At 45.2% G+C, this 26,899-nt stretch overlaps 1 protein-coding gene across 4 annotated transcripts in view; it reads left to right on the top strand.

Annotated features, from left to right (window-relative positions):
- The window catches only part of TPRA1 (transmembrane protein adipocyte associated 1), a 128,427-nt gene that overhangs the window by 63,542 nt on the left and 37,986 nt on the right, over positions 1-26,899 (top strand). For 3 of the 4 annotated variants that reach the window (XM_078661732.1, XM_078661733.1, XM_078661731.1), the window contains exon 2: positions 4,471-4,661. In XM_078661732.1, coding sequence (XP_078517858.1) covers positions 4,483-4,661 — 179 coding nt within the window. In that variant the 5' untranslated portion in view covers positions 4,471-4,482. Of the gene's footprint in view, positions 1-3,279; positions 3,880-4,470; positions 4,662-26,899 lie in introns of those variants that run through there. The other variant, XM_078661734.1, reaches the window with a different exon arrangement.

Here is a 26,899-nt window from a genome sequence, read left to right as displayed (position 1 = left end):
AGTGGCTCAAGAAACTCATAAGCAGGTCGAAAAGCCCACTGGCCTAGTGCTCTGGTCCCAGTATCAATCCCCCAGAGCCCAGTGCTGTCAACGCGTGTCATGGTAATCCTAAAGGCCTGTTGATGGTACTTTATGTATAATATATATATTATTGCATCAAGTAACCTCTTCCCAAGCAGGTCCCAACATGAGGCCAATATCCATAGACCAGAGCATCCTATACCTCTCATCCCAGAACTCTCAGCCACTGTTGGAATTACTGAGGGTGTGTGGAACAGACCCCAGGTATCCAGCTAAGCAACAAGGGCATACCAGGGGCCGACTGTGCACTTCACGAATGGAAGTTATGTCCAATAACTTGAGCATATTCTGTCAGCATCCAAATATGTCGGGCCATGTTTGCTCTGTGTAGTTGCAAAATGCATGCTCAGCATCATGTTTAGGTCAACCTTGTAATGGGTACACTGCACACTGCTGAATGAAGGCTCACTTTAATCCTATGGTGACATGTAGCATTTCTGGCTTCTCTAATACTGTATTAACAGCTTCCATAAGAAATTTGCCAATTCAGAAAGCATACGCTTTTGCATTCGTATTTAATATGCCGCATCTCAGTCATCCAACTCCTCCTAATTACTTTAGCAAGAAAAAAGTGTTTTTTTCCATGATTTAAAAAAAAATAGCATACATTGCATTGGTTCATTCTTTGCAGAATGAAAAAACACATTCTTTCGTTTTGGTGTCTGAAACTTGCAGGTCGCGGCTTCAAATCCCAGAACAGCAGCTCTTGCTTTTCCTCGTTCTAGGGTAATAGTCTGAGATTGAATTGGGTCATTGTAAGACCTGCAGACTGTGACAGCAAGCACTCTATGGCGGTTATTCAATATTTGTCAGACATGCCTAGGCACAGAAAGTCTCTATACTTCCTGATAGACCACATACCCGTGCAGCATTCCTAGTACGCAGGCAGGGCGTGTGCGGATGACACCGTCCTCCAACTGCTTCTACGGTGGCCACTGTGAGAGAGTGCCAGGCTCTAGTGCCAGTTTGACGCCATAGTATAGGATAGCGTTACATCCAAGTACTCAGTAAATCGAACTTCCACCCAACCATTACGTATGTATGCAGTGTTATTAGTCACTGGTTAGAGGCGGCAGACCCGGAAGCAGAGAACGGCCCGGGACCAGGGTTCAATTCCCGACTCGGCAGGGTCGTGGACCAGGGTCAGCGGACTCGATAATTCTCGCCTCGGTGCCTACTCTAACCAGGGATCACACTCGGCAACTCTGGGCATTAGCTTGCCTCATCTCTACAACGGCCCCCCACATTCGCCGGGGAGGCCTGGTTTCACCTTGGAGACACCCAGTAGGGACCATCTCTCAGGGATAGCCAGGACAGGTTTCCCAGCGGTCTACAGCGCCACGACGCCTCAGGGCAGCAGTGCGCTTTACAAGACACATACATTTACATTAGTCAGTGCATCAACACCTTGTCTACACGGGCCACAACATTACCCCATACCATAACCTTGACCTCCCCCGACTCAAAAAGCTAACTCTAACCCATACCATAACAAGTGTAATCCCCCACCTCGCATTACTCTTAAACCTATGTCTAGACCTTACCTAAACATAGCTAAGCCTAACACTAACGCATACTGTAACCCTCTTAATGCCCCTAAGCCTACACCTTGCACTACCCTCAAACCACTCTAGAACTTTCCCACCCCAAACCTAATCTTAACCCTAACCTTTACCTCATCTGTACCCTTAACCCTAACCTTAGTCCTAAAGGTAACACCAACCCTCACTCTATCCCACCAACCTCAAGAATCTCGTTGCAGTATTGATATGTTGCCTGTATGGTGGCATTCGGTGTAATGGCTGCTATGTAAGTGTACTTCGAAGTAGTGAATTTGATGCAGAGCAGATGGACCCTCATGTCGCTGCCTTTTCTCAGTCCCTGTTGCCTTCTGCAGGGGTTCTTGCATCTTGTGCTTTCTGAAGCGTGCTGTGTCTGCTCTCGAGAGCTGCTGGCTTGGCTATCCAAGGCACAGTCTGCTTCTGACCAGTTTTAGACCACAGCCTTGGGCTATCATGAGGTATTGCAAATGTGTAGTATTTTGTGGCTTGTTCTCATTCAGAATATTGTATGGTACACACATTTCAGCAGTTGATCTGTTGGTGCTAAGCGAAATATCATATGGTAGCCTGAGGGCCCCATCCCTGTTCTACTGAGATGGATAAGTCTTGTTCTTTCTGCAAAAAAGAACCTGGGAAACAAGGTGTAAGCTTTTTTTGGCAGGCTTGGCAGAAGGTTGTGCATTGGCGGATTCCCCCCTTTGCTTTCTCTTTAGGGTCCAGTGTAGCATCTTCCTTCCTCTAGCGTTTCAGACCTTGGAAAGATGCATAGACAATGATAGATAATATTTGTTAGGCAGAAGGCTCACGGTATTCACAGACAACTTGATGTCTGTGATAACACCTGGGGTACTGATGAGGATGAAAGCGACTTGTATTGTGCACAGCTACTCCGCAGAGTGTCTCGGCTCACCGCACAGGTCGAAAAGAAAGTATGTTCCGTCTTTTTAGACCTATCTAAAAAGCCAGGTTTTCAGTCTTTTTTTTAACATTGCCGAATTACTAACAGCACGAAGATCGAGAGGGAGCTTGTTTAATGCTGTAAATCACAGAGAAGCCAGAGATCTGCCTCCCGCTCTGGCTAGCCAAATTCTGGGGGTCACTGCACCCTACATATATTGTTACATATTTGATGTTGTGTGTATGAGTAGTTTGTATATTGCATTCTAGTGGCATGGCCCGGCTCATTCTAAACATGAATGTTTAAAACCTCCACCCACTAATCCTGCAAACCTTGAAAGATTGTGTAAGAGGTCTTCTGGTGAGTGATTACATGATCAAGATGGATCAGTTACTCACCAGCTGTGATGACTAACTGGATATGACCTGAAATGCCATCCATGAATTTTCCTTCGTACAGATGACATCACTGCGTTAGCATGGCGTTACTTGAATGTTTATTTTCTGTACAGGTTAGCTTCTTTATTTTGGTTCTTAGATTTTGTGACCAGTCCTGGAGAAGTGAATGTTCTAACTCCCTGTCCTGGTTAATGTTCTGTGAATCACCAGCTGATGGGCATGGACTTTGTCTCTTTGTTTTATTATGCCCTCTTCTGTGTTTGCTCACTGAGGAATTCTTGGCACTGCGTTTGATCTCTCTCTCTCTCTCTCCCTCACTCTCGCACTTGCTCTCCCTCACGTTCTCTCTTTTGCTCTTGTCTTCGCTCTCTTATTCTCCTGCTCATACTCCTCCTCTTTCACTCACTCTCTCTCCATTCCTCTTGCTTTCATTCGCCCTCTGTCTCGCGCGCTCTATCTCATTTGCACTTCTGTTTCTTCTCTCCCTCTCTTATACTCCTGTTCCCTCCCCTTCTCCCTCACTTTTCCTTGCTCTTATTCTCCCTCTCGCGGTCTTAATTTTGTTCTTCGTCAATCTCACTCGCCCTGCATCTCTCGCTGTCTTTCTCTCTGTTGACCTCTCTATCTCTCTCCCTCTGTCTTTGTCACTCGTCTCCTTTCACCTCAGTTTGACTTTCCACCTATACAATTTCCTGGTTCCCTTTGATAAAATCCCTCTACAGTCTATATCTAGGTCCAAGGGCGCCTTGAGCAGGCAGTGCTGGTATGAATAGACGAAGAGTTTCAGTACCTGTCAGGTGTTAGGACACACCTCCTGGATTCTCGGCCAAAAACTGAACTTGGGGCCACTTGTCACAGGGCTTCATAAGGGTCCCTTAACCCAACTCTGATGGAGCTGAGCGTCAGCGTAGAACGCTAGAGAGGCTGCTGACCCTCATGGGTATGGCTTCCAGCAGATGCAGTGGCATAGTGAATAACGCAGAGGCTTCATAGACAATAAGATGTGCATATAAATGAGTTATGTACAGAATTTGTAAAATGTTAATCGATCAGGTGCTCAACCACTTGTAGGTTTTTTACAACTGCGTGAGTTTGCTAATATTTCATGTGACTATTAAGATACATGTGCTACTCTTATGCAGAAAATGCAATGTGCTGCAGAACAGACTTTTAAATGCATACTGTACTATAAAGGTGGGCAAAGGAAGGCCAACACAGCCATTTACTGTTGTGATTCTAGCTAATACAGCAATTAAAACCTCAAAATGGCAGTACTGGTTACAAAGCAACACAGTCATCCTGATCTTGATCGAAGACACTGATGGAGACTTAATTTAAGAGGGAAAGAATATCCAATGTTTGTAGACCTTTGTATCATTAAAACGGCCAATCGCCTCGCACCCTTTAATCCTGATATCAAAAGCACCTACTCTATGGGTGACTACTGAAGATGTGTGCTACGCACTCATTAGAAAGCCGCTCTTTTACTCTTCTCTTGAAGTCACACTCCTTTCTCTTCTCTACTTCCTAGATTGAAGGCAGGATGCTGGAGTTCACGGAGTCTGCAACAATCTTTCCGTTGGTGGACAATCACACCAGTGCTTTCGTGACTGGGACGGATGTGACGTCAATGCAAACAACGAAGCCCGCAACCAACGACACCAACATTACTCTTCCGCACATGTGCCTGGTTATATTATACGAAGACATTGGAAAGTCTAGGTGAGACCAAGAGCATGAACGGGTCTGGTTTCTTCTTTGAGTGATTTGTTTATTTTTTAATGTAGTCACCCCATGAGTTGTCATGCTTTGTTTGTTTTGCTTGTTCATTAAGTTATACGGTATAAATATGTGTAAGGGCTGTCATTTTATTAAAAATTTGTAGCCAACATCAACTTTTGTTTTAAATATCGTACTTATGAATATCTTTACTGATACATGTCACCATAAGGCTGGTTCTTCCTTGAGTAATTAAAACGTAATTACATTTATGCACCTTTAAAAAAATATATAAATATATATATATATTATGATTTGCACTAACAGGACCTCAAAAAATATAAACCAACTAATAGACGTTAAAAATATGCGACATTGTTTACAAATGTTGTTCAATCAATAAGGGGTTTGTAAAGCGCGCTACTCACCCGTGGGTGTCTCAAGGCACTTGGGGGGGGGGGGGGGAGGGGGGGACGGCTCCGGATCAGTCGAAGAGCCAGGTCTAGAGTTCCTTCCTGAACGTGCGCAAGGTAGGGGAGCGCCTGATGTTCACTGGGAGCTCGTTACAGGTCTTGGCCACGATGTAGGAGAAGGCTTTTCCTCCGGTTTTGTTTCTGCGGTTGTTAGAAGATATTGATTAATTTGATCACTGTGGTTTTGATAAAATAATAAAACAGTAGCGTGTTAGACACATTAAGCTAGTAATTTAATCCTCAATGAAAGGTATCCCTCCATTGGTGTAATCCTCATTTGTAGTCCATGTTTATGTAGTCGGGAACAGAACCTGGAGAACTCCATTCTGTGCAGGAGAGCCCCTCTGGCAGATCACTTCAGCGCATGCCATAGCCTGGCCTGTAAGGATCTCCTATAGACTGTCTCCCTGGGTTGGCGACACCGCTTGGACATGCGTTGGCTGACTGACGTGGCGCTTCATTCGCCTGTCTACACCGCTAGCTTCTAACTCACGAAGCTGCATGTATTCACAAAACTGCTTTCCCCGAGGACCGCTGGCCTCGCCACATTGTGACGGTCCGATTACTTATGACCCAAGCACCCCGTGAATCCACCTTTTTCCTCTAACTCAGCCGCATGCACACCTTGATCCCCCAGTGGACCGCTGGTCTCCCCACAAGAAGTAATGGTCCGATCTCCGTGGACCAAGGCACGCTGCAAATTTACTCCGTCCCAATCCTCTCATTTGGATCGCCCTGTACTTCCATGGTACAGATCTAATCAGGAATTACCTCGACCCATTCACCTCCATGCTCCAATTTCTCGATACCTTGTGGACCCTCTCACCACTACCGTCTCCGCACTACTTTGAATAAAGTAACCTTGTCCTGATGATGACCTGGAATTAAACAGGTCGAAACGCCATTCACTATTCAGCGTCTACTTGGCGTCACTGTGGTCTACTTATATAGCCCTAACGAAGAAATCTTGACTCTGTATATAATCCTCATTGCTTCGTTGACCACTTTTCAATCTCTGTATATATTTCTTGCGCCGCTCACGCTGTACTTCACCCCTTTGTGTCACTGCATCGTTCACTAGCACGTATAGTGCACAATTGTGTGTTCTGGTTACTTTTGCATAAACTGTATTGTAGTGCCAATATAACTACTTACAAAAAGAATTTGCTTCCTGCTGAATCTTTTTTGTCGTCTCCTTTTTTCCCTGTCTTAAGTGATTGTTTCTCTCCTAGTACTCGCCCCTTAAATGATTACCGGTTGAGACGTCGTCTTTTGGTTACAAACTCTACCCGGGTCTCAGCTGGGTTAACGGGTTTACTCTTGTTCTTCTATTCCATGCGTTGGCGGACAGCACAAACTTCTAGAATGTCTGTGAAAGGAAGATGACATCCAGACCAGGCTTCTGGTACCAATTCTGTGAAAACACAGGTTCCCACATTTCCCCACTGTGCGTGCCCGTCTCCTTCAGTCAAGCGCTCACAGCCAAGCAAAGTCAACCACGTCATGACATGCAGACCAGTGGCGGGAAAAAATACACCCACTGTTGACTTTTTAGGCCTGCAGCAGGTACTGCTTTATCGGTATTCAGCGGTTAGCATCGATGTCATTGCCACCGTTTTCACGCTGGGCAGTCTTTCATTCTTGTGGGAGCTTGGCTGCTTGGAACTTTTTTGAAAAAGGGGGTCTTTTGCCCCACAATCCCTGATGCCTCACCCTTGTTTTATCCACTCAAAAAATCATTGTGTGTGAGATGTCCTCAGTCCTTGTGTTCTGCATTACATTTATAACCTTGAATCACCCTCTCAGAAATAATTTGTGTGTGTGTGTGATATCCTCAAGGACTGCTTGAAGCTTTGCATTAATATTGATCAGATATACATTTTGAATGTTGAAGTCAAGTTGAAGGAGTTTTTCCCCTAGCTTCTTTGTTTCCTTCACTGAAAGAAATGCTTTACGCCGCTAAACCCCTGTCAGTCCACAATTTGAGCAGGATTGTTGCAGCTGCTTCTACAAGTTCCTCAGTTGAACAAGTACTCTTGTGTGTTGACGCTGTTAGTTATAAAGTGATGACATTTCCAGTTGTATCCAGAAGCTAGGCCAAGAGATGCAGATGGAAGACACTAATCAGAGAGTAGAGCCTTCACTCTCTTCTGGACCAGCAGTAGTTTAGATTCAAGCTGCATCTCCAAGGCCAAGTCATTCTCCTATCCTATGTGGGCTTCATGAACTTTGGAAGGTAGCAGAAGTGTTGTTCATGAAGAGTAAGAACTGAATGTATTTTTACGTTGACTTGTTTCAGTCTCTCAAACGAAAAACTGCCTGAAATGGTCAAATAGGTTGCAATAGGAGCTTTTATAAGTGGGCAGTGGATTTGCTTGCTTATTGTTTTGTGTGGGTCGTGTCCCCTTTAGGTTGTTTATTTTGCCTGAAGTGTTTTGAAATTATTAACTCTTTTTTTTATATTTCATTTCCTATTTTGGGACCTAAATTTGGCGTTGATGCTATGTGAGCGTACTGCTTATCATTGTGTATATTATATTGTTTATTCTTAAAACTATTGGCCATTATATTTCTGCCCAACAGACTTGCTAACGTGTGTCCTTTATTTTTGTTTTGTACTGGTTTGTGTGAGCAGAGTATCCCCAAGGAACCTTGTAGTGATTGTAGTTGTGCAGCTGGTTTCTTGTGTAGCGCTATGTGTTATGGATACATGCCCTTTCATAGATCATGCATACAAGTGTGCCCATAAATACTTAGCGCTGCAATAGACTGGTGTGGAATTCACCAAAAGTAAGACCCGAACACAGGGTGGTGAACTCAAAGAACCATTTATTTTAAGGTACACACTCCCGTGACCTCAGCCACAGCCTCTCGAACTCCTGTCGCCTCAGAGTGTCCCCGGCGCTCGCCTTGGAACGCTGGTCGCGGTGACATTCTAAGTGACGTCACCGCGAGCAGCACCATCACATGCGAAGCCGCCGGGGGAGACAGAAAGAGGGAGATACCACACATCCCCCTTCCCTGCAGAAATAGAAAACATTAGGTAGAACAAAGAGGAGGAACCAGAAATAGAGGAAAAGCTTACATTAGGCAGCAATATCAATGGTTACATCATTACATTTTGGTTGAAATGCCTGGGAGGTCTAATCACTCTCCTGTTAGACCTGAGACCTGGGAGAGGGACGCCTGACGGCCTCCTGCTGGCGAAACTGCTATCCAGTCTAGGACCACTCTTTCCCCCCCCCTTGCACCTTCAGGGCCTTCTGCTGGAGGATGGTACTTTACAACCCTCCCTAGGTTCCATATTTTTCCTTCTTGGGTTTTGACTGCATTCTTGAAAAGTTTTGTGATCTTTGTGGGACTGCTGTAGTCTGACCAGCTTGCCTTCCCTGTGGGAGCTCTGATTTTGATGTTGTCACCTACTTTGAAACCAACCTCCCGTGTGGCCTTGCGTTGGTCGTAACCTTCTTTTCTCACCCTCATGGCTTGTTCTTGCTTCCTCAGACTGTCCTTTTCTTTGGTTCGGTCCGACCACCCCTTGTGCCATTCCATCCACCCCGGGGTAAGCTTAGTGTTGGGTGTCCTTGCGCGGAGCAGTTCGAACGGGGTGACGCCCGTCGACTGATGCGGTGTGAACCTGTACGCTTCCAGACGCCTCCACACCTCTTCTTTCCAACTTATGCCACTGGCTTTGGCCAGCTGGATGCTCTCCTTGATGGTTTTATTAAAGCGCTCGACCATGCCATTGGTTTCTGGGTGGTACAATGCGCATCGCTTACGTCTGATGCCTCTTTCTTCCAGGAAGTCCTTCATCTCTTTCGAGCATAGTTGCACTCCGTTGTCGGTGAGGATGCTGCTGGGGAGCCCCTCTCGGATAAATACTTCCTGCAAGAATCCGATGACGGTTTTTGTTGTGACTTCACTGACGAGTTTTATCTCCGGCCACCGAGAATACAGATCCACAAGCACCAAGATGTAAGGTGTCCGCAGTTCCCCAGACATCGGGCCCACGATGTCTAAAGCCAACTCGTCCCATGGTCCTGACGGGGGCGGCCTACACACCATGGGCGGTGTCTGTTGCTTCAGGACCTTGTCGCTGTTGCAGCACGGGATGCACTCCCTGATTCTTCTTTCTGTGACCAGGTCTATGTTCGGCCACCAATAACTTTCCCTGAGTCTTTGCTTGGTCTTGGTGATACCTAAGTGCCCTTCGTGAGCTATCTCGACCAGGTTGTTTCTCACAGCAGCTGGTGGCACGAGCCTTGTTCCCCTGAACAGGCATCCGTCAACAATGGTTAGCTCGTCCTTAACAGCCTGGAAAGGCCGTAGGTCTTCATCACGCTTGTCACCGTGCTTCCATCCATCCCTCACTCTTCTACAAACTTCTACCATGATCTTGTCCTCTTCCTGTGCCTTTCTCCACGTTTCTTTACCCAACGCCTTCTGGATGGTGCAGACATTCTCAACCATGAATCCTTCTTCATCTTCATCTGTTATATCTCGCATTTCACTTGCTTCTACATCACTTACGAGTCTGGACAGGCAGTCAGCTGCGAGGTTCTGTGTTCCTGGAACATACTCGACATTGAATGTGTACTCCTGGAGACTGACCACCCAACGCCTTATTCTACTGGAGATGGCATCCAAACCCTTCCTGCTGAACACTTCTACCAGCGGTTTGTGGTCGGTTCGGAGGGTGAACTGCGTACCCCACAGGAAGTCTCTGAATTTACCTACCGCCCAGGATACTGCCAATGCCTCTTTTTCGATGACTGAGTAGTTGTTCTCAGATTTTTGGAGCGACATTGAGGCGAAGGCTACGGTTTCTTCTCCTTCCACGCCTTTCTGAGTGAGGACAGCTCCCAACCCTTTTGCGCTTGCATCAGTGGTGAGGATCGTTGCCCGGCCGGGCAGGTAGGACCTGAAACTAGGGGCTTCTGCAAGAGCTATCCTTACATCCTCGAACTCGCTCTGGCATTCTTGGCTCCATTTGAATTAGCTTTCTTTCTTCAGTAATAGCCTGATGGCGTAAGTCCTGCCTGCTAAGTTTCTAATGAACTTTCCATAAAACTCCAACATCCCCATGAAAGACTTGATCTCGTCTTTGCTTTTGGGTGGTGACAGATTCACAATGGTGTTTTGCAGTTCGGCTTTGGGACGTATGCCTTCTGCTGTAATTTTGTGACCCAGGAAGTCCAACTCGGCACAGCTAAAAACACATTTGTTCTTCTTCACAGTAAGACCCTGGGACAAAAACCTCCTTAGCACACATCTCAGTCTCTCGTCGTGCTCAACTTGGTTCTTAGCGAAAACCAACACGTCATCCTGGTAACACATGACGCCAGGGATGCCTTTCAGGATGTTGCTCATGATTCTTTGGAAAACGGCAGCCGCCGAGACTAGGCCGAAAGGCATCCTTTTGAACTTGTAAGCGCCCATGGGTGTCACAAAAGCAGTGAGTTCCTGAGACTCCTCGTGAAGTTTTATCTGAAAATAGGCTGAGGTGAGATCGAGGGTGGAAAACACCTTGGCACCTTCTAGCATGCTCATCATTTGGGTGATGTTCGGCAAGGGGTATCGGTCAACGACGACCTCTTTGTTGAGTGCCCTCAAATCTATGCAGATCCGGACTGACCCATCCTTTTTCTTCGCTGCCACGATGGGCGCCAACCATTCGGTCGCTTCTACAGGTTCGATAACTCCAGCCTTGCACAGTTTCTCAAGTTCAGTTCTGACTTCCTCCTGAATGGCTATGGGGAGTCTTCTGACTTTAGCCACAACGGGCTTGGCATGTTCCTTCAATTTTATTTTGTGACAGTAGTTCTTCAAACACCCAAGCCCTTCCCTAAACACCTCTTCAAATTCTCTAGTGATGTCAGCCTCCCCTTCCTGTATCTCCTGTATCAAAATCTGGGGATTGCTGTTGGGATTGAGGTACACTCCCAACCCCTTTTGTGCACGCCACCCCAAAATGTTGTCTCCTACAGTGGACACATATACTTTTGACACGGTAGACCTGTTTCTGTACTCAATTCTACTCAGGAAGTATCCTTTCATGGAGATGGGGCGCCCCGCATACCCTCCTGGTCTCAGGTCTAACCTCTTAAGAATTATCTTTCCTTTGGACACACGTGAGAACTCCTTGGCATTGATAATAGTTATTCTGGAACAGGAGTCAAACAATGCATCTAGATCAACCTCCCCTACTTTTATGGTGTCTTTAGGACTATCGACTTGATCTTCATCAACCTGTGCTGTAACTTCTGTACACATGGGGTTTCTGGGACTAGGCGCCTTCAACTCTTTTACTTGCACAACCAACTCGTCGCACACTACATTCGTTCTGTCTCTACTCTGCCTACTGGCCCCCTGCCCACTCTTGCAATACTGCTTGAAATGGCCTTTCTTACCACACTTGTTACACGTGAACCTGAGGGCGGGACATTCCTTGTCGTTGGCCAAGTGCCCTTGTTTACCACACCTGTAGCAGGTACCTCTGTATGACCCTCCCGGCCTGCCTTCCTTCTGCTCCTTGCCCACTGCCTTCTGACCCTTAACTACCGACACAGTCTCGCATTCAGTCACTACCTCACTGACATTGGTCCTTTCATCATTCTTTTTCTCCCCTGAATCTTGCTTAATCTCCTTGACGCACTGTAACATGTGCTCTACCTGCTTAGCTATGATAAGGACCTCTCTCAAAGGCGGGTCATCCTTAAGCCATAGCTCCTCACGCACTCGCTCCATCCTGCAGGTCAAAACAAACTGGTCCCTAATCCTCTCCTCGCTTGCTCCCCCAAACTTGCACGTTGCAGCTAACTTCCTCAACTCAGACACAAAATCTTCTATAGACTCCCCCTCCTTTTGTGCCCTCTTGCCAAAATGGTATCTCTCCATTATGGTGCTGGTCTTGGGGAGGTAGTGCAAATCTAACTTCTTGAGACTAATTTCAAATTCATTCAGACCTCTTGCCTCCTGTGCCCCTAAATCCGGGAGATGGTCTAGGACTTCCTCTCCCTCTGCGCCCAAGTAATAGGCTAGTAATGCAACCTTCCTTTCAAGACCTAAGTTGGGCCCGCAAACAGTAGCGTAATTGAGGAACACCTTTTTCCATTTTTTCCACAGGATGGTGGGATCTCCTGGGTTAATCAAAAAGAAGGGTGGAGGGGTCACACTTTGCATGTTTAATTCACAAATAGCAGAGGGAAACTTTTATTCTTTAAGATGTACCTACCCTCCGTATAACTAGCTGCGTACAGTGGGAACCTGAAATCTAAGCCAAATAACCGTGACTACAGAAAAGAGTGAGCTACCAGTGAGAACCTTTACACAGGAGAGGAAATGCCTAACCAACCCTGCGCAGCTCCACTTCCTAACGCACATACACATAAAGATAAAATCTGCCCCTCGAAAATTCAATACTGAGCTGTAAAGTTCTGAGACAGTGATGTTTCCTTTGTGCTATCTGTCAGGACAGTACTCCAATCAACGTAGTCTCATGCTGTGTTCTCAATAGTGCAACCACCTGATGTTTTTCACTGTACACACTGCGCTGCCAGCTGCCCCACAGTCATGCAGGCATGAGGCTAGGATTATTCTGACAAAGAAACGCTGTCGTGCTGCGCTCGTAGGCTCCTTTCCCCTTCCACGTCGCGCTCCCAGAGGACTCTGGGTGTTTTACACACGTTCTTCGCAGCAGCCAAAACACCTTCCTCTTCCTCGCAGCGCTGGTAAGTGCGCGTCAAATAACAGTCCAAACTGCTTTGTTTCAGGAGAGCACTTCAGCTCCTATACTCCTCACTTCTAGCGCTGCCCTGTGAGAACTTCCCTTAACAGGATGCCAATTGTCAAGCTCCACTATCGCAGGGGCCCGGAGCAGGGAGGGTACATCAAAGAAGGCCAGGCTTTACTCGCCCCAGTGGCGACAACACGCAACGCTGCCCTGCTGATGACAAAAGAAGCGCGCGGTGAAAGACTCAAATGCCGGACTGGGAACTATGCGCTTGGCTCTCGCTTAGAATCACAGCTCCGTTGGCGCTTTAATTTGCCGCTGGCAGGGGCCGACAAGAACCGGAAGGTTTCCTCACCTTGAGAGTTGTCAAAAGTCACAGTTTGCCACACACAACGTGGGCGGAAGACCAGAGTCTGAGTGGATTTCACGCGCCCCTGTGTTGTTTATGCCAAACGCTTCCCTAATTGCGCGTAGAGGGGACGCGCGATCACAGCCTTTACTTCAATTCCGTGACAGGAGGCTCGAGCGGAGCTTGCGCCAATATTTTAGAATGTTCCTTGAGGGATAATTTCCTCCCCGCTAGCCAGGCTGATGCACACTAAATTTCCGTTCGTATCAGCGCTTTATACATGCTGCGCTTGCGTCAGGTAGACCGTCAAAGTGCTGATAGGGTGCGCGCTGTAGGCACGAAAAAAGTCACCTTACTTTGTTTGATGACCAGGGCAGTTCTTCTCTTCACATGCCTTACACCGCTCACAGCTGCCGGTTACCAGATGGTCCTCGGGTCACATTTACCTTTCGCTAGAAACGGAGGCTCACAGCGACGCTTGCTTCCGTGTAAAATTCTCAGCTGTGATCCTTGATCCTTCGTTTATGCTGCTGCAGTTCCGATTTTCTTTCTTGGCGTGTTGAGGTCACGGGCTTTAACCCTCGTCGCCAGTGTGGAATTCACCAAAAGTAAGACCCGAACACAGGGTGGTGAACTCAAAGAACCATTTATTTTAAGGTACACACTCCCGTGACCTCAGCCACAGCCTCTCGAACTCCTGTCGCCTCAGAGTGTCCCCGGCGCTCGCCTTGGAACGCTGGTCGCGGTGACATTCTAAGTGACGTCACCGCGAGCAGCACCATCACATGCGAAGCCGCCGGGGGAGACAGAAAGAGGGAGATACCACAACTGGTTTATCAAAAAGGATCCAATTTGTAGGTGTTGATGGGAGGTTGAAAATACTGTTGTATACAATATGTGCTTTGGGTTGGGTTAGGACGGCACATATCCATACCTTAATTGATGTAGACTTCACAAGATTGGGAATGAATAGCGGAGCGGTGTCTGGGGCATGAAATAGAATTATGCAGTTTATACCATTTTGTTCACTTTTAAATAATTTCCTGATTCTTCCTGTCAAAAGTTGGATTTCTTTGAGATGTTTTTGTGATTTCATGATGCCTTGTGAGTTGTTGATCAAGAGATATGGGCATCTCAGTCCTGTGCATCAACAATGATGTCATTTTTTTCTTTCAAATGCTGAGGTCAAATTGATTGAGTTTTGCTAGCTTCCCTGTTTACTTTTACAATAAGTGCATTTTCTGTTTCTTGGAACTACTCCAAACAAAAGGCATACATTTTCCAGGATAGTTGCTGAAATATCTACTGCTTAATGCCATATGACTCATGAGAAGTTGAAAGAAGCACAGTAAAATGATATTGACCGAACAATATTGGCCCTGCATCGTCTTTAAGACTGCTGGGTCTTCAACTAGGGTGTCAAACCCAATGTATCTCCCTATCTAGGCAACAAGTGGTCATCTCAAGAGGCCTGCACGACTTCCAAAGCCAATACACGCCATAGTAGAAATTAAAAGGTGCCGCATTTAAAGGCCTGTAGGGAAAGTTTTATTAAGCTATGCACCTGGGATCTAATAACACTGCCATATATTAACCTCACTGTGTCACTGCTCTTCAAGGAACATACTATGTAGCATCATTGGGGCACCTCCCAGCTCCTCAGGCTTCTGGTGAGACCTGAAGTGAAACCCACTCTCTTCAACTGTGTACACATTCATGAGTCAGTCTATCAATCGTACACAATTAACACTATTGCTTCCTATTAAGGTTTTCTTTATTCAAATTTTAAGACATTGGTGGTTCTACTTTATCTTTTATGGTTGAGTTTTATTTTTACTAGAATCACGCTGAGAAGTCAGCTTTATAAAACAAACGATCTCTTTGCTGCTGGCCCCATTAAATACACAGAATGCATCGACCACAGCACCTGCATCCACCCAGGGGGCACAACTAGCTTTTCAAAACTCACTTAGCCGGTTCTCCTCATTTTGTCATCGTCTTGAGAGTAGCTGATGATTGCAGAATTTTGTCAATCAATTAGTGGCTATGGGACTAAGTAATAGCATTTAAACGTTTTTTTTTACATTAATGTATAAGTCCATAAGGCATTAGCGCTGGACTAATGGATGTCTCTACCTTGGTACGGGGGTAACCTTGTTTTCTTTATAATAGGGGTATATCTTCATCAATTTGGCAACTCCCATTTTTATAATTTGTAACTGGCTTACCTTGTTGCTTTTGCTGTGTGATTTACACTTCTTCAGCCCTGGATCTCTTATGGATTTACACGTTTCGATAATTCCTCGGTGTCGAGATGGAAGCCTCCAATGACATAGAGTAGGACTGCATAACATCAACAAGTCACAAAAACCATTAGTTTAGTAGCCCATCCAACTAATTGAAAATGCCAGCACTTCATCCAGTGCTTTTCCTATAAGATTGTTGCCTCTGCATATATTTGGAGCCAGGAAGGTGAGTTTAGACACCTAAAAAGCCTGTAATTTGTGCAATTATTGCCTGCACCAACACATTAACCCTCTAGAGTGCAAAATGTGGCATAATGTATGAAATAAAAAACCTCCAGGACAGAAACTCGTATTTCTGTTTGAGGAAACAGAAGTAAGTGTGATTACCTGAAAAGGAACCATCGATTAAAAAAAAAAAGAAGCTGAAGCGGTTCAAGTTTAATGCAGAAAAGGACGCACACATCTCTTACGTCCTCAACTACCAGCGATTCTGCTTTTAGCCAAACCACACTTGAAGGTGCCTAAAAAGTCAGGGACAAAACCACTAAAGCACCGTGAGGTGAGTCACCCTTCACCCCTAAGAGGCAGGCCCATCTAGGATATCTTTAACAGAGCCACCGTCTATCAAATCTTAACAGTCAATCAAGGAGCCATCATTCCCTCTGTGGACATAGCATCATCAAACACTCCACTGTTGGCCAGACGGTAGTCTGCCATAACACCTGCAAAAGCATCCTTGTCGAAGGCTCAGTTGATCACCATGCCAGTGACCTCAACAGCCGCCCCCACATAGACAAACATCGACTAAGACCTCTTCATTATAATTAATGACTGTAGTCCTCTCAGTTTTCTTATCAACAGTACATCGTCAAGGACTCAGTTGACAACATCCTCGTTGACAAGAAACCATCATTGCTGAAGACAGTGGCAGCATGACAGTACGTACATTTGCTTTAGACATACTTTCCACAATTTTGCCAGTTCCCAGGTCACCAAGCAAGGTGTTGCAGGCCCCACCTCGGAAAATGCTTGAAAATGACATTGAAGGGAGTGATGATGAATCCGGTTATGATGACCCCTTTGGACCAGCCTACAGCCCAGACAACTTTAACGTCAAATGTCAGGATGACCTTAATTTAGATGCAGATAAATACGAGCCACATCCATCTTCTAATCATGGTGTGGATGAAGGTCGTGCCTGTGGCTGCCGTCATCCACACTGTGATTAATAGTAAGATCTTTATTATGAAGAGTAGCACCATGGTGGCGGTTACAACGGACCACCTCTAATGCAGCTGCAAGTAAATCAATTGCAGTAATGTTTATCCATTAGGGTGGATTATTAGCCAGTTTTCCTTCACTACCTCATCCTACAGCACCACAGACACACCAACCTGAACCAGTAGAACCACAGACCCTGTTCAGTTGCATGAGCACCTCCACTTCCTAACATCCACCGCATCAGTTGCCCCCATTTCTTCCGGATCAAGCACCTCATCATGATGATACAGATTTCTTCAAGGTAAGTTGAGAAAAGATAAGTTTGTGACAATACCTCACCTACTGAGGGACAAGAGTGGGTCATATTGCAGATCCCACTAGAGGATGTGGAGCCTACACTGGCAAAGTCCCTGCCAGATGGCATCACCAAGTTTCACGCTTTGGTTGAGAGGGCTTTGAGGATATTTTATCTGTCAATATAGGTCCAGTAAGACAATTTATTTTTTGCCTTTAGTGATCCATGTAGAATAGCATCCAAGGCCATGCTATTTGTAGACCGCATCTGGTTGGAAGGGAAGAAACCTATGTAAAACCTAACCTCTGTTCCTGTAACAGTACCTAGGCCTGAGAAAAAACACAGGCATCTAATAACTCCCCTAGTTTGCTGGACTGGTCAGCCAAAAGCAGATTATGTTTTCACTCATAGTGAATAGAGCTGCTTCTGCAATCCATCCACACCTTGTCCAGGGCCTTCTGACATGGGAAGTTGCCGTAAGGATTATTTTAGGAAAAGAGTCGTTCCCACATAGCTATGTCATGCATGCTGCCAATTCCCTTGACATCCTGGCAGCTACGACTGGCAGATGTAGAATGATGTTACTCCATATCTAGTCTTCATACTACAGGGAAAGGAAGAAATATAGGCTATTCTCTGTGAAGGAAAAAGGGCATCTTAACTGACCATCAATGCTCCCTTAGACATAACCAATGTTAACTCTCAAGAGCTAGTTTCAACTTCTGTATTGTTGCCCAAAGTTGGCTCAGGTGTACCTCCTTTAGGCAGGCGATACAGATTTGCTACCTGGATTTGCCTTTTAATGGAGTGTTGCAGTTCGGACGTCCCTGTCATATTAAAACAGATGTTGGGGCAGCAAGGTCCTTAGTCATCCTCCAGCTACTCTGACCCACAATCTTTATGAAGGGTACCCAGATGCGGATCTCATTTCCTCCTACCAACTATACAGCCACCAACAGCTGCTGGTTCAGAAGCCATCTTGCAGATGTCCATATTACCATTCCCAGCCGTCAAGCAGCTCGATTTCACGGTCTATCATATTCCATCCCATCCATGAAGCACAGAAGCAGGCATTACAAATCCCATGATTCTAGAAGACAGTGACTTCCGACTTGCACCAGCTACACTTGTATCCCATCCCCCTGAGGACTTCAGTAGAAGAGATGATGATGCCCGTATACAAGAATGGTCATGCGTCGCTTCCAACACATGGGCTGTGAATTTAAACCAATGGTGCCAGACTCTCAGAGTCATCGAGAAACCACCATGCGCTCCTCCCGATTGGGATCATTATCTGCTCCTTCAACAGCTACAGGCAGAGAGTCTATCAATTATACAAAAAAAGGAGTCTCTCAAACAAATCCCCAAATCTAAGCAAAATATCTATCTATCTATCTGTCTTTGTAATCCTTCCCAGGTACTCCAGTGGCAAATATTATTTCAGGTTATTGACTTTCTTAGTTTCCAAACCATCATGGAGACTTACTTACTGTTATTGTTCACTTCTCTTTGAAGGTCAGATCTCTCTGAGCATATGAAATGAGACTGATAAGCGTGTGTGGTGCTTCATAATGTTGCACTTGTGCTTGTTGTCACTCCAGTAGGTGTCCAGTGATTCCTGCTTTATTCCTTGGATTTTTCCTTCCTGCCTTCAGCTGGGTATCCCAACTGTTGATTTTATCTGCCTGGAATTCTCAAAGGCTTTTTGCTCTTTCCTTTTTTTCATCTAAGAGCTGAAGTTTTCTTCAGTCTGCTCCATCCCCAGTAAACAGTCTAGATTAAACAGTCTAGATCTGGTGGTGGAATTAGAAGGCTTCATGTCATATCTACTGGCTAAAAAGCATCAACCTGAGCCTAAGAGAAGACCTGCCCTTTGCACCACCGTTAACTTACAGCTCTTTCTCAAACTGAAATTAAAATCCTCTCTTTCTCTCCTTCTCCAGCCATTTGTGTTAATTTATTTTTATTTATTTGTGGAGTTTTATATAGCGCGAACTAGAACCGAACCGAATCAGTTATCAGAGCGCTTTACATAGAACCAGTTACGTTACATGAGGACACACTTTAATTTTTTTATTTTTTTATTTTTTTTTAGGCACGGGGAGATTAAGTGATTTGCCCAGAATCACAGGGGGTTATTGGCGTCGTTACCGAGACTCGAACCCAGATCCCCAGGTCCGAGGTCGAGCTCCTTAGCCGTTAGGCCAACCCCTCTATTTTGAATTTAAAATGTAGCGGAGCAGGGAGAGGACTCCACAAACTTTAGATAGATGATAGCAAGCAGTCTTGATTGATGGTAGTTTTGTTGTGGAGGATTTCAGAGGAAGTATACTACTTGAAAACCAAGTTTTAAATCTCATGCTACAAAAAATATCGACAACCAAAATATTGCGATGGTAAGTATACATAGGCAAGCCTAGGATTATTATACTTAACTCCATAAATATGCTATCTTGATGATTTATATATATCTTCACAGCACGCAAGAATAGTAAATCAATACTTGCAAATGTACTAACTTTCATAATATTTTGGTAGTCACCATTCTAGCTATGCATAAAGTTTTTGTGATCAGTTTTCTGACTGACATACTACAGATGAAAGGATCACTGTTGAAGAGCTGGCCAATGTTGTACATCTTCTGCATGGCCATTTCATAACACTATATAAATAATAGGTATTAACTTCATCTATTCCGATGGCAATTAATTTACTGACCCTGAACATTTACAGAAAACAAAGGCCAAATATGCATTCCTGGGGTTTGAACCTATAAATGCAAGTTACACACTGACCCTTTGCAGCAGTGGCTTAGCTAGATCTACTGCCACCCGGGGCGAACCCTAAATTTGCCACCCGGTGCAGGTAAGGGTGGGCTGGTGGCCAACTTGTTTATGGGGGGAGGGTGGTAATAGACAGACATGACTTACTACCCTCTGCCACCACCAAAAACAGGATCCCCAAGCTACGCCACTGATCTGCAGTAAGTGCTTAACCCAGTTATCTTATGGGTCACCCTGAACCCTCAGTAGCTGGATGAATATGATATGAGGGATCACTGGCCTGTTGGGCATTTCTACTGTCTGCCCAAACACAGGAATGTTCCTACTGGAGCAGGACCAAGACTGATTTGCATATGGCTGGGTCTAATCGGAGTTGGTATGTTAGGCAAAAGAACAATGGGTTGCAATGCTACCCCGCGCAATTGTCAGTAGTTCGACTTATTGCAGCATTCCTCCCATCACTTTTTCTGTGTTCAAACACAAAAACCTGCTCTTCACACACACGGCGGACTAAATGTGAGCTGCACTCATAAGCCCTCTCCAAACTAACCTGTGTAAGAAAGAGCTCAGCAATGTAATGGTACAAAGATAGTAATCTGGCGTACTGCTGTGATGTCAGCACAAGTCATGGGAGGTTGGATTAACATCCTTTTATGATATAGTTTTCCTGATTTTTAGACTATTCTAGATCTGATGCAGTGGAAGGGAGGATACAGCAGTCGGGTAAGCCCTCTTCCAAATTAAGCCTATTTACAAAGGCTAGATATGGATTCCTTTGTGAGACAGAGTGCTGCAATACAATGTGTTATAGGCAAAACAACCCCACTACTTTTTTGAAAGGTAAATAGTTAGTGTAGATAAACATAACATTATAAAATGACAATCTCTAGAATTTGCCTGACTTTTGTACCAATTCCATGATTCACTTGGAATGCAGCCCTGCAGATTTCCCAGCAATCATACGGTGATTATGTGTAAACGTTTTAAACCCCGGGCCATCTGCCTTCACATAGCATAGACTACAATTTTAAAAGGTATTTAAGTGTAAATGTGGATTTTATAAGATGGCCCTGCTGACTCAATCACTGCCTTGTTTACTGTCTGTATTCAAATGTTTAAATTTTCACAAGGCAGTGTAACATGAAATGTATCCAAAAGTTGGAACACGGAAAGTTAGTTTAGTACTGGAGGGAGCAGACAGCTCTCAAGATTGTAAGTTAAGATGAGTCAGAGAAGTGTCTAAGAGAAGAGAGTACTCTGCTTGGAAGGGCCTTTGGATGTACGATTTAAAACATATTATGGTGAGAGGACAGCCTTCTGCTGTGACAAAGGAGTGTGTGACAGGAAAGCACACTTAGGCCATGATTTAGAATTTGGCAGAGAGGATACTCCATCACAAACGCAATAGAATACCCTCTCTGACAAAGTGAATGCTTGTACGTCTGATTTATGGACAGGTGGACCTTCAGTAAGTCAGCGACGAAGAATCCTCTGTCTCCGTCGCCGACATACTCCTCCAATGGCCCAACGCAGCAAGGACCATCGGAGGTTTGGCCATTTCTGATTTAAAGGGGGCGGTCAAATGACCAGTTTTACTTTCACATACCACAATCAAAATCGTAGCAGTAAGAAAAAAAAACTTTGAATGACCATACCCATTATCAGCATGGGAAAAAGGTCCCATGGTGAGAGGGTCATTAGTTTATTTTTATAAAGAAAACCCCGCTATGGGATTTGGTTTTTGAAAAGAAAGAATTTTTTTAAATAAAAACATAACGGCACCATCATGTTGATAAAGCTGTAAGGCATATTTTAAATACACTGACTGGAATTGGCGTGACAGCAGTTTCTGCCAATGTAAGATGTCCGCTAGGGTAGCGCACAGCTCTAAATTTGGAGTATGGTGATTCTCTGTCAGGGTGACAAGAGTATTTTGCTCTGTTGCAATGAACCATTCTTGTCACCAGAAAAGTGTTGCTGTAGCCTTCAGATCAGTGCGACACCTGCTAAACGCGTCCACAATTTGTCAGAGAACGAAATAAACAATAATACAGGTTTATAAGTCTCTACTATAGGCAATGCCTGCATGTGTACCATTGATACCCAACTGGTGGCTTCATAAAAGTCCTCTGCATGTTAAATTAGGTGCAAAACTGGATGCAGTCTCAAGGCTCCTTCGTGGACAAGTTTAACAGCTCAAGTCGGGTCATCTGTATGATGGTGGCTTGACAGTCAACATCAGTGGGAGTCTAACCTTAATTCTCCAGCAATCGGTTATATTTATCCTACAGATGTCTCCTTGGAAGATTGGGGTACCTGCCTTCAAAAACGTTCAGCAACCACGCTATGGCACACACCAGATGTGAAACTGCCATTTCCTTTCATTTTGAAGCCAATCTCCAAACTTCCAGTATTTCAATACATAGTGTAGTTACAGGTAAGTAACTGATTTCATTTTATAAACCCACCACTTGCTCAAGAGTGCAGTGGACATTTGCAGCACAGGACATATGCAGCATTTAATTTGTGATCCTAAAGAGGTCTATGTGTTCTGCTCCAGGCTAGCAACCAGCATAGTCGTCCAGCAGCAAACAGGGTTGAGAAAATGTTGTATATTTGTCTCAATCTCACATTAAGTGAAGAGAGGCATAGACAAATGTGAAACTTCTCCGCTTTTAAATCTTTGTGACCAGGAGGTGTCTTTTCTGGTCCATTAATGTAGTACATGAGCTTCGCTCAAAATGTCTTAATCTGATTACTTTGTCTGTGGTTATTTCTGTACTGTTTACATTTGTTACTTGTAATCTAACTAGCTTGTCTTGTCTAGGGATGCTTTTTAGTTCGAAGTCTACCAAACAGTGTAGCTTTCTGGTTGCTAAAGACCTCTTGGGGACATTCTGAAAGTAACCAAGGAGTGCATTCTGTCCATTGATTACCTTTGGCTGTTTGGTTTGTAACTCACATTTGCTTGCTTTTTATTTTCTGCCTTTGTTGTAGGCTTCCAGCTTGTCTTTGTCCCTCTCGAGGAGCGTAACCTATTTATGTATTCTTCCATGAGTGCTCGCTTTCCATAAATAGGCCTTTAACCCCTTCCATGCGTCCGACGTCACGGTGGGCGTGTGCGGAGTTAAATGTTGTTGTTCACATTTTCTGTGCGTTCAAAAACAGAAGTCAAATGTCAGGTTATGTCTTCCAGGGAGCTTGGTGCTTATTTTTCTTTCTCTGACTTCAAAGTGAGAGGACATATCTGACAATCTGGGGCTGTGAAAGGAAAGGCTTTTTTTTTTTTTTTAGCACACAACAAAATTTAAATGCCTGTAAATGAACTGTGCAAATATTTCAGAATATATCAGAATTAGGAAAGCCCCAATAAAGCACATTTAGTTGTAAATCTGGTGTAATGAAAACCAATATTTTACTAGGATCAAAATAAATCTATTCACAAGGTGATGCCATTTCCACACATTATCGTTTGTACACTGCATAGTTTTATCAGTAAAACTGTATATCTGTGCAAATGTAATGGTCATTTCAATTGAAAATATATTGCCAGTAATGGCAGTTCACTACCACACTATGCATACTCCACTCTATGCCACTCCACTCTACTCCACTCAATGCCACTCTATGCCCCTACACTCTCTCCACTCTACTCCACTCTAAGCCACTCCACTTCACTTTACAACACTGTACGCTACTCCACTCAACTCCACTGTATGCGTTTCTACTCTACTCCACTCTATGCGTTTCTACTCCACTCTATGGGTTTCTACTCCACTCTATGGGTTTCTACTCCTCTCTGTGGGTTTCTACTCCACTCTGTGGGTTTCTACTCCACTCTGTGGGTTTCTACTCCACTCTGTGGGTTTCTACTCCACTCTGTGGGTTTCTACTCCACTCTATGGGTTTCTACTCCACTCTATGCGTTTCTACTCTACTCTACGCGTTTCGAATCCACTCTATGCGTTTCGAATCCACTCTACGCGATTCGAATCCACTCCGTGGGTTTCTACTCCACTCTGTGGGTTTCTACTCCACTCTGTGTGTTTCTACTCCACTCTATGGGTTTCTACTCCACTCTATGCTTTTCTACTCCACTCTACGCGTTTCTACTCCACTCTACGCGTTTCTACTCCACTCTACGCGTTTCTACTCTACGCGTTTCGAATCCACTCTACGCGTTTCGAATCCACTCTACGCGATTCGAATCCACTCCACTCCGTGGGTTTCTACTCCACTCTGTGGGTTTCTACTCCACTCTGTGGGTTTCTACTCCACTCTATGGGTTTCTACTCCACTCTATGGGTTTCTACTCCACTCTATGGGTTTCTACTCCACTCTACGCGTTTCTACTCCACTCTACGCGTTTCTACTCTACGCGTTTCGAATCCACTCTACGCGTTTCGAATCCACTCTACGCGTTTTGAATCCACTCTACGCGTTTCGAATCCACTACCACACTATGCATATTCCACTCTATGCCACTCCACTCTACTCCACTCAATGACACTCTATGCCCCTACACTCTCTCCACTCTACTCCACTCTAAGCCACTCCACTTCACTTTACAACACTGTACGCTACTCCACTCAACTCCACTGTATGCGTTTCTACTCTACTCCACTCTATGCGTTTCTACTCCACTCTATGGGTTTCTACTCCACTCTATGGGTTTCTACTCCTCTCTGTGGGTTTCTACTCCACTCTGTGGGTTTCTACTCCACTCTGTGGGTTTCTACTCCACTCTATGGGTTTCTACTCCACTCTATGGGTTTCTACTCTACTCTACGCGTTTCGAATCCACTCTACGCGTTTCGAATCCACTCTACGCGATTCGAATCCTCTCCGTGGGTTTCTACTCCACTCTGTGGGTTTCTACTCCACTCTGTGTGTTTCTACTCCACTCTATGCTTTTCTACTCCACTCTACGCGTTTCTACTCCACTCTACGCGTTTCTACTCTACGCATTTCGAATCCACTCTACGCGTTTCGAATCCACTCTACGCGATTCGAATCCACTCCACTCCGTGGGTTTCTACTCCACTCCGTGGGTTTCTACTCCACTCTGTGGGTTTCTACTCCACTCTATGGGTTTCTACTCCACTCTATGGGTTTCTACTCCACTCTATGGGTTTCTACTCCACTCTACGCGTTTCTACTCCACTCTACGCGTTTCTACTCTACGCGTTTCGAATCCACTCTACGCGTTTCGAATCCACTCTACGCGTTTCGAATCCACTCTACGCGTTTCGAATCCACTCTACGCGATTCGAATCCACTCCACTCTGTGGGTTTCTACTCCACTCTGTGGGTTTCTACTCCACTCTGTGGGTTTCTACCCCACTCTTTGGGTTTCTACTCCACTCTATGGGTTTCTACTCCACTCTATGGGTTTCTACTCCACTCTATGCTTTTCTACTCCACTCTATGCTTTTCTACTCCACTCTACGCGATTCAAATCCACTCTACGCGATTCGAATCCACTCTACGCGATTCGAATCCACTCTACGCGATTCGAATCCACTCTATGCGATTCGAATCCACTCTACGCGATTCGAATCCACTCTACACGATTCGAATCCACTCTACGCGATTCGAATCCACTCTAAACGATTCGAATCCACTCTAAGCAGCACGGGGACACGCCTTTTGGCGTAACCAGGCGCTTTATAAGCTCCCTTATTATTATTATTATTATTATTATTATTAAGCGATTCGAATCCACTCTGCGCTACTCTACTCTGCGCCACTTTACTTCACTCAGCGCCATTGCACCCTGTGCCACTTCACTCTATCCCACTACAATTTACAACACTCTATGCCACTCTACAATACTCTGTGCCTCTCTACACTACTTCACTTCTGGCCACACCACTCCACTCTGACCCTTTACTCCACTCTACGCTAAGCCACTCCACTGTATAACACGTTACAACACTTTACTCCACTCTGCGCTATGCCACTCTGACACTACACAGAAACCCCCCTTCACTCCGCCACTATATGGCACTTGACTCCACACCCCTCCACCCTACACCCCTCCATGCCCCTCCACCCTATGCCACACTACTCCACTCTGGGACACTTTACTCCACTCTATGATACGACACTCAACTCTACTCTACGACACTCCACTCTATCCCACTCCACGGCACTCCACACTACTCAGGTCTGTGCCACACTGCTCCACTCTACGACACTCCACTCCGCTGAATCCCACTCCACTTTACTGCACTCCACTCTATGACACTGCACTCTACGACAATCCACTCTACTCTACTCCACTCCATTCTGGGACACTCTACTGCACTCTACTCCACTCCACTCCACTTCAATTCACTCCACTATACAGCACTCCACAACCCTCCACTCCACACTACTCCACTCTTCGTCACTCTACTCTACTGTTTTCCACTCCACTCCGACACCATGCCGGTCTCTTCTACAGCACTAACGTTTAGTCAGGCTGATCAGCAGCCACGCCGGTGTGCAACATGGCTAAAACACGTAGTCAAAGCCAATCGCTCTTGCATAGGTGAGACCTATTGGCGTTGCCAATGGTCGTTACTCAGAGCCTTGCTATGAGGCAGGCCCTTCCTCCTCTTTTTGCGATGGCGATCATAGGAAGGTGAGTTTTGTGGTTGGAACACTTACCCTACTAACTCGCAGTGAGCTGTAGACCCGGAGATCTCTTCAAAAAATGTTACGTTCCTTTTGGGTCTGTGATTAGGCGCCCAGTGGGATCACGCTATGGGGAAAGTTGAATCTTAACCCTGACAGTTTCCTGGCTCTCATGAAGCCAGAGAGTCGTCATTTGGAGCAACTGCAGTGAGGCCTGATTTGTCTTCCACCAAGTTTTAATCACAATCAATTCTCTTAACTAAGACTGAATCTAACTTGGCTCCTTTTTAACTCCTGCTCCTTTCTCACTCCCCTTTTACTTAAATGAATGCTGTAGAGCATTTGTTGGGACTGCTTGCTTTTCCAGGCCCTCTGCCATTTCTGCTTTTATGTTTGCATTTTCACTTCTGAGTGATAAAGTATTGGTACACAATGGCCCACCAGTTTGTCTAAAGTCAACGACAGATCAAATGCTGATGTTGTATTTTGGGGGAAATAAAACTTCTGGTCTTGAAAACCTG

This window comes from Lissotriton helveticus, chromosome 9 (assembly GCF_964261635.1).
Source record: "Lissotriton helveticus chromosome 9, aLisHel1.1, whole genome shotgun sequence".
NCBI classification, from domain to species: domain Eukaryota; kingdom Metazoa; phylum Chordata; class Amphibia; order Caudata; family Salamandridae; genus Lissotriton; species Lissotriton helveticus.
This window is presented reverse-complemented; position numbering and strand designations above follow the sequence as displayed.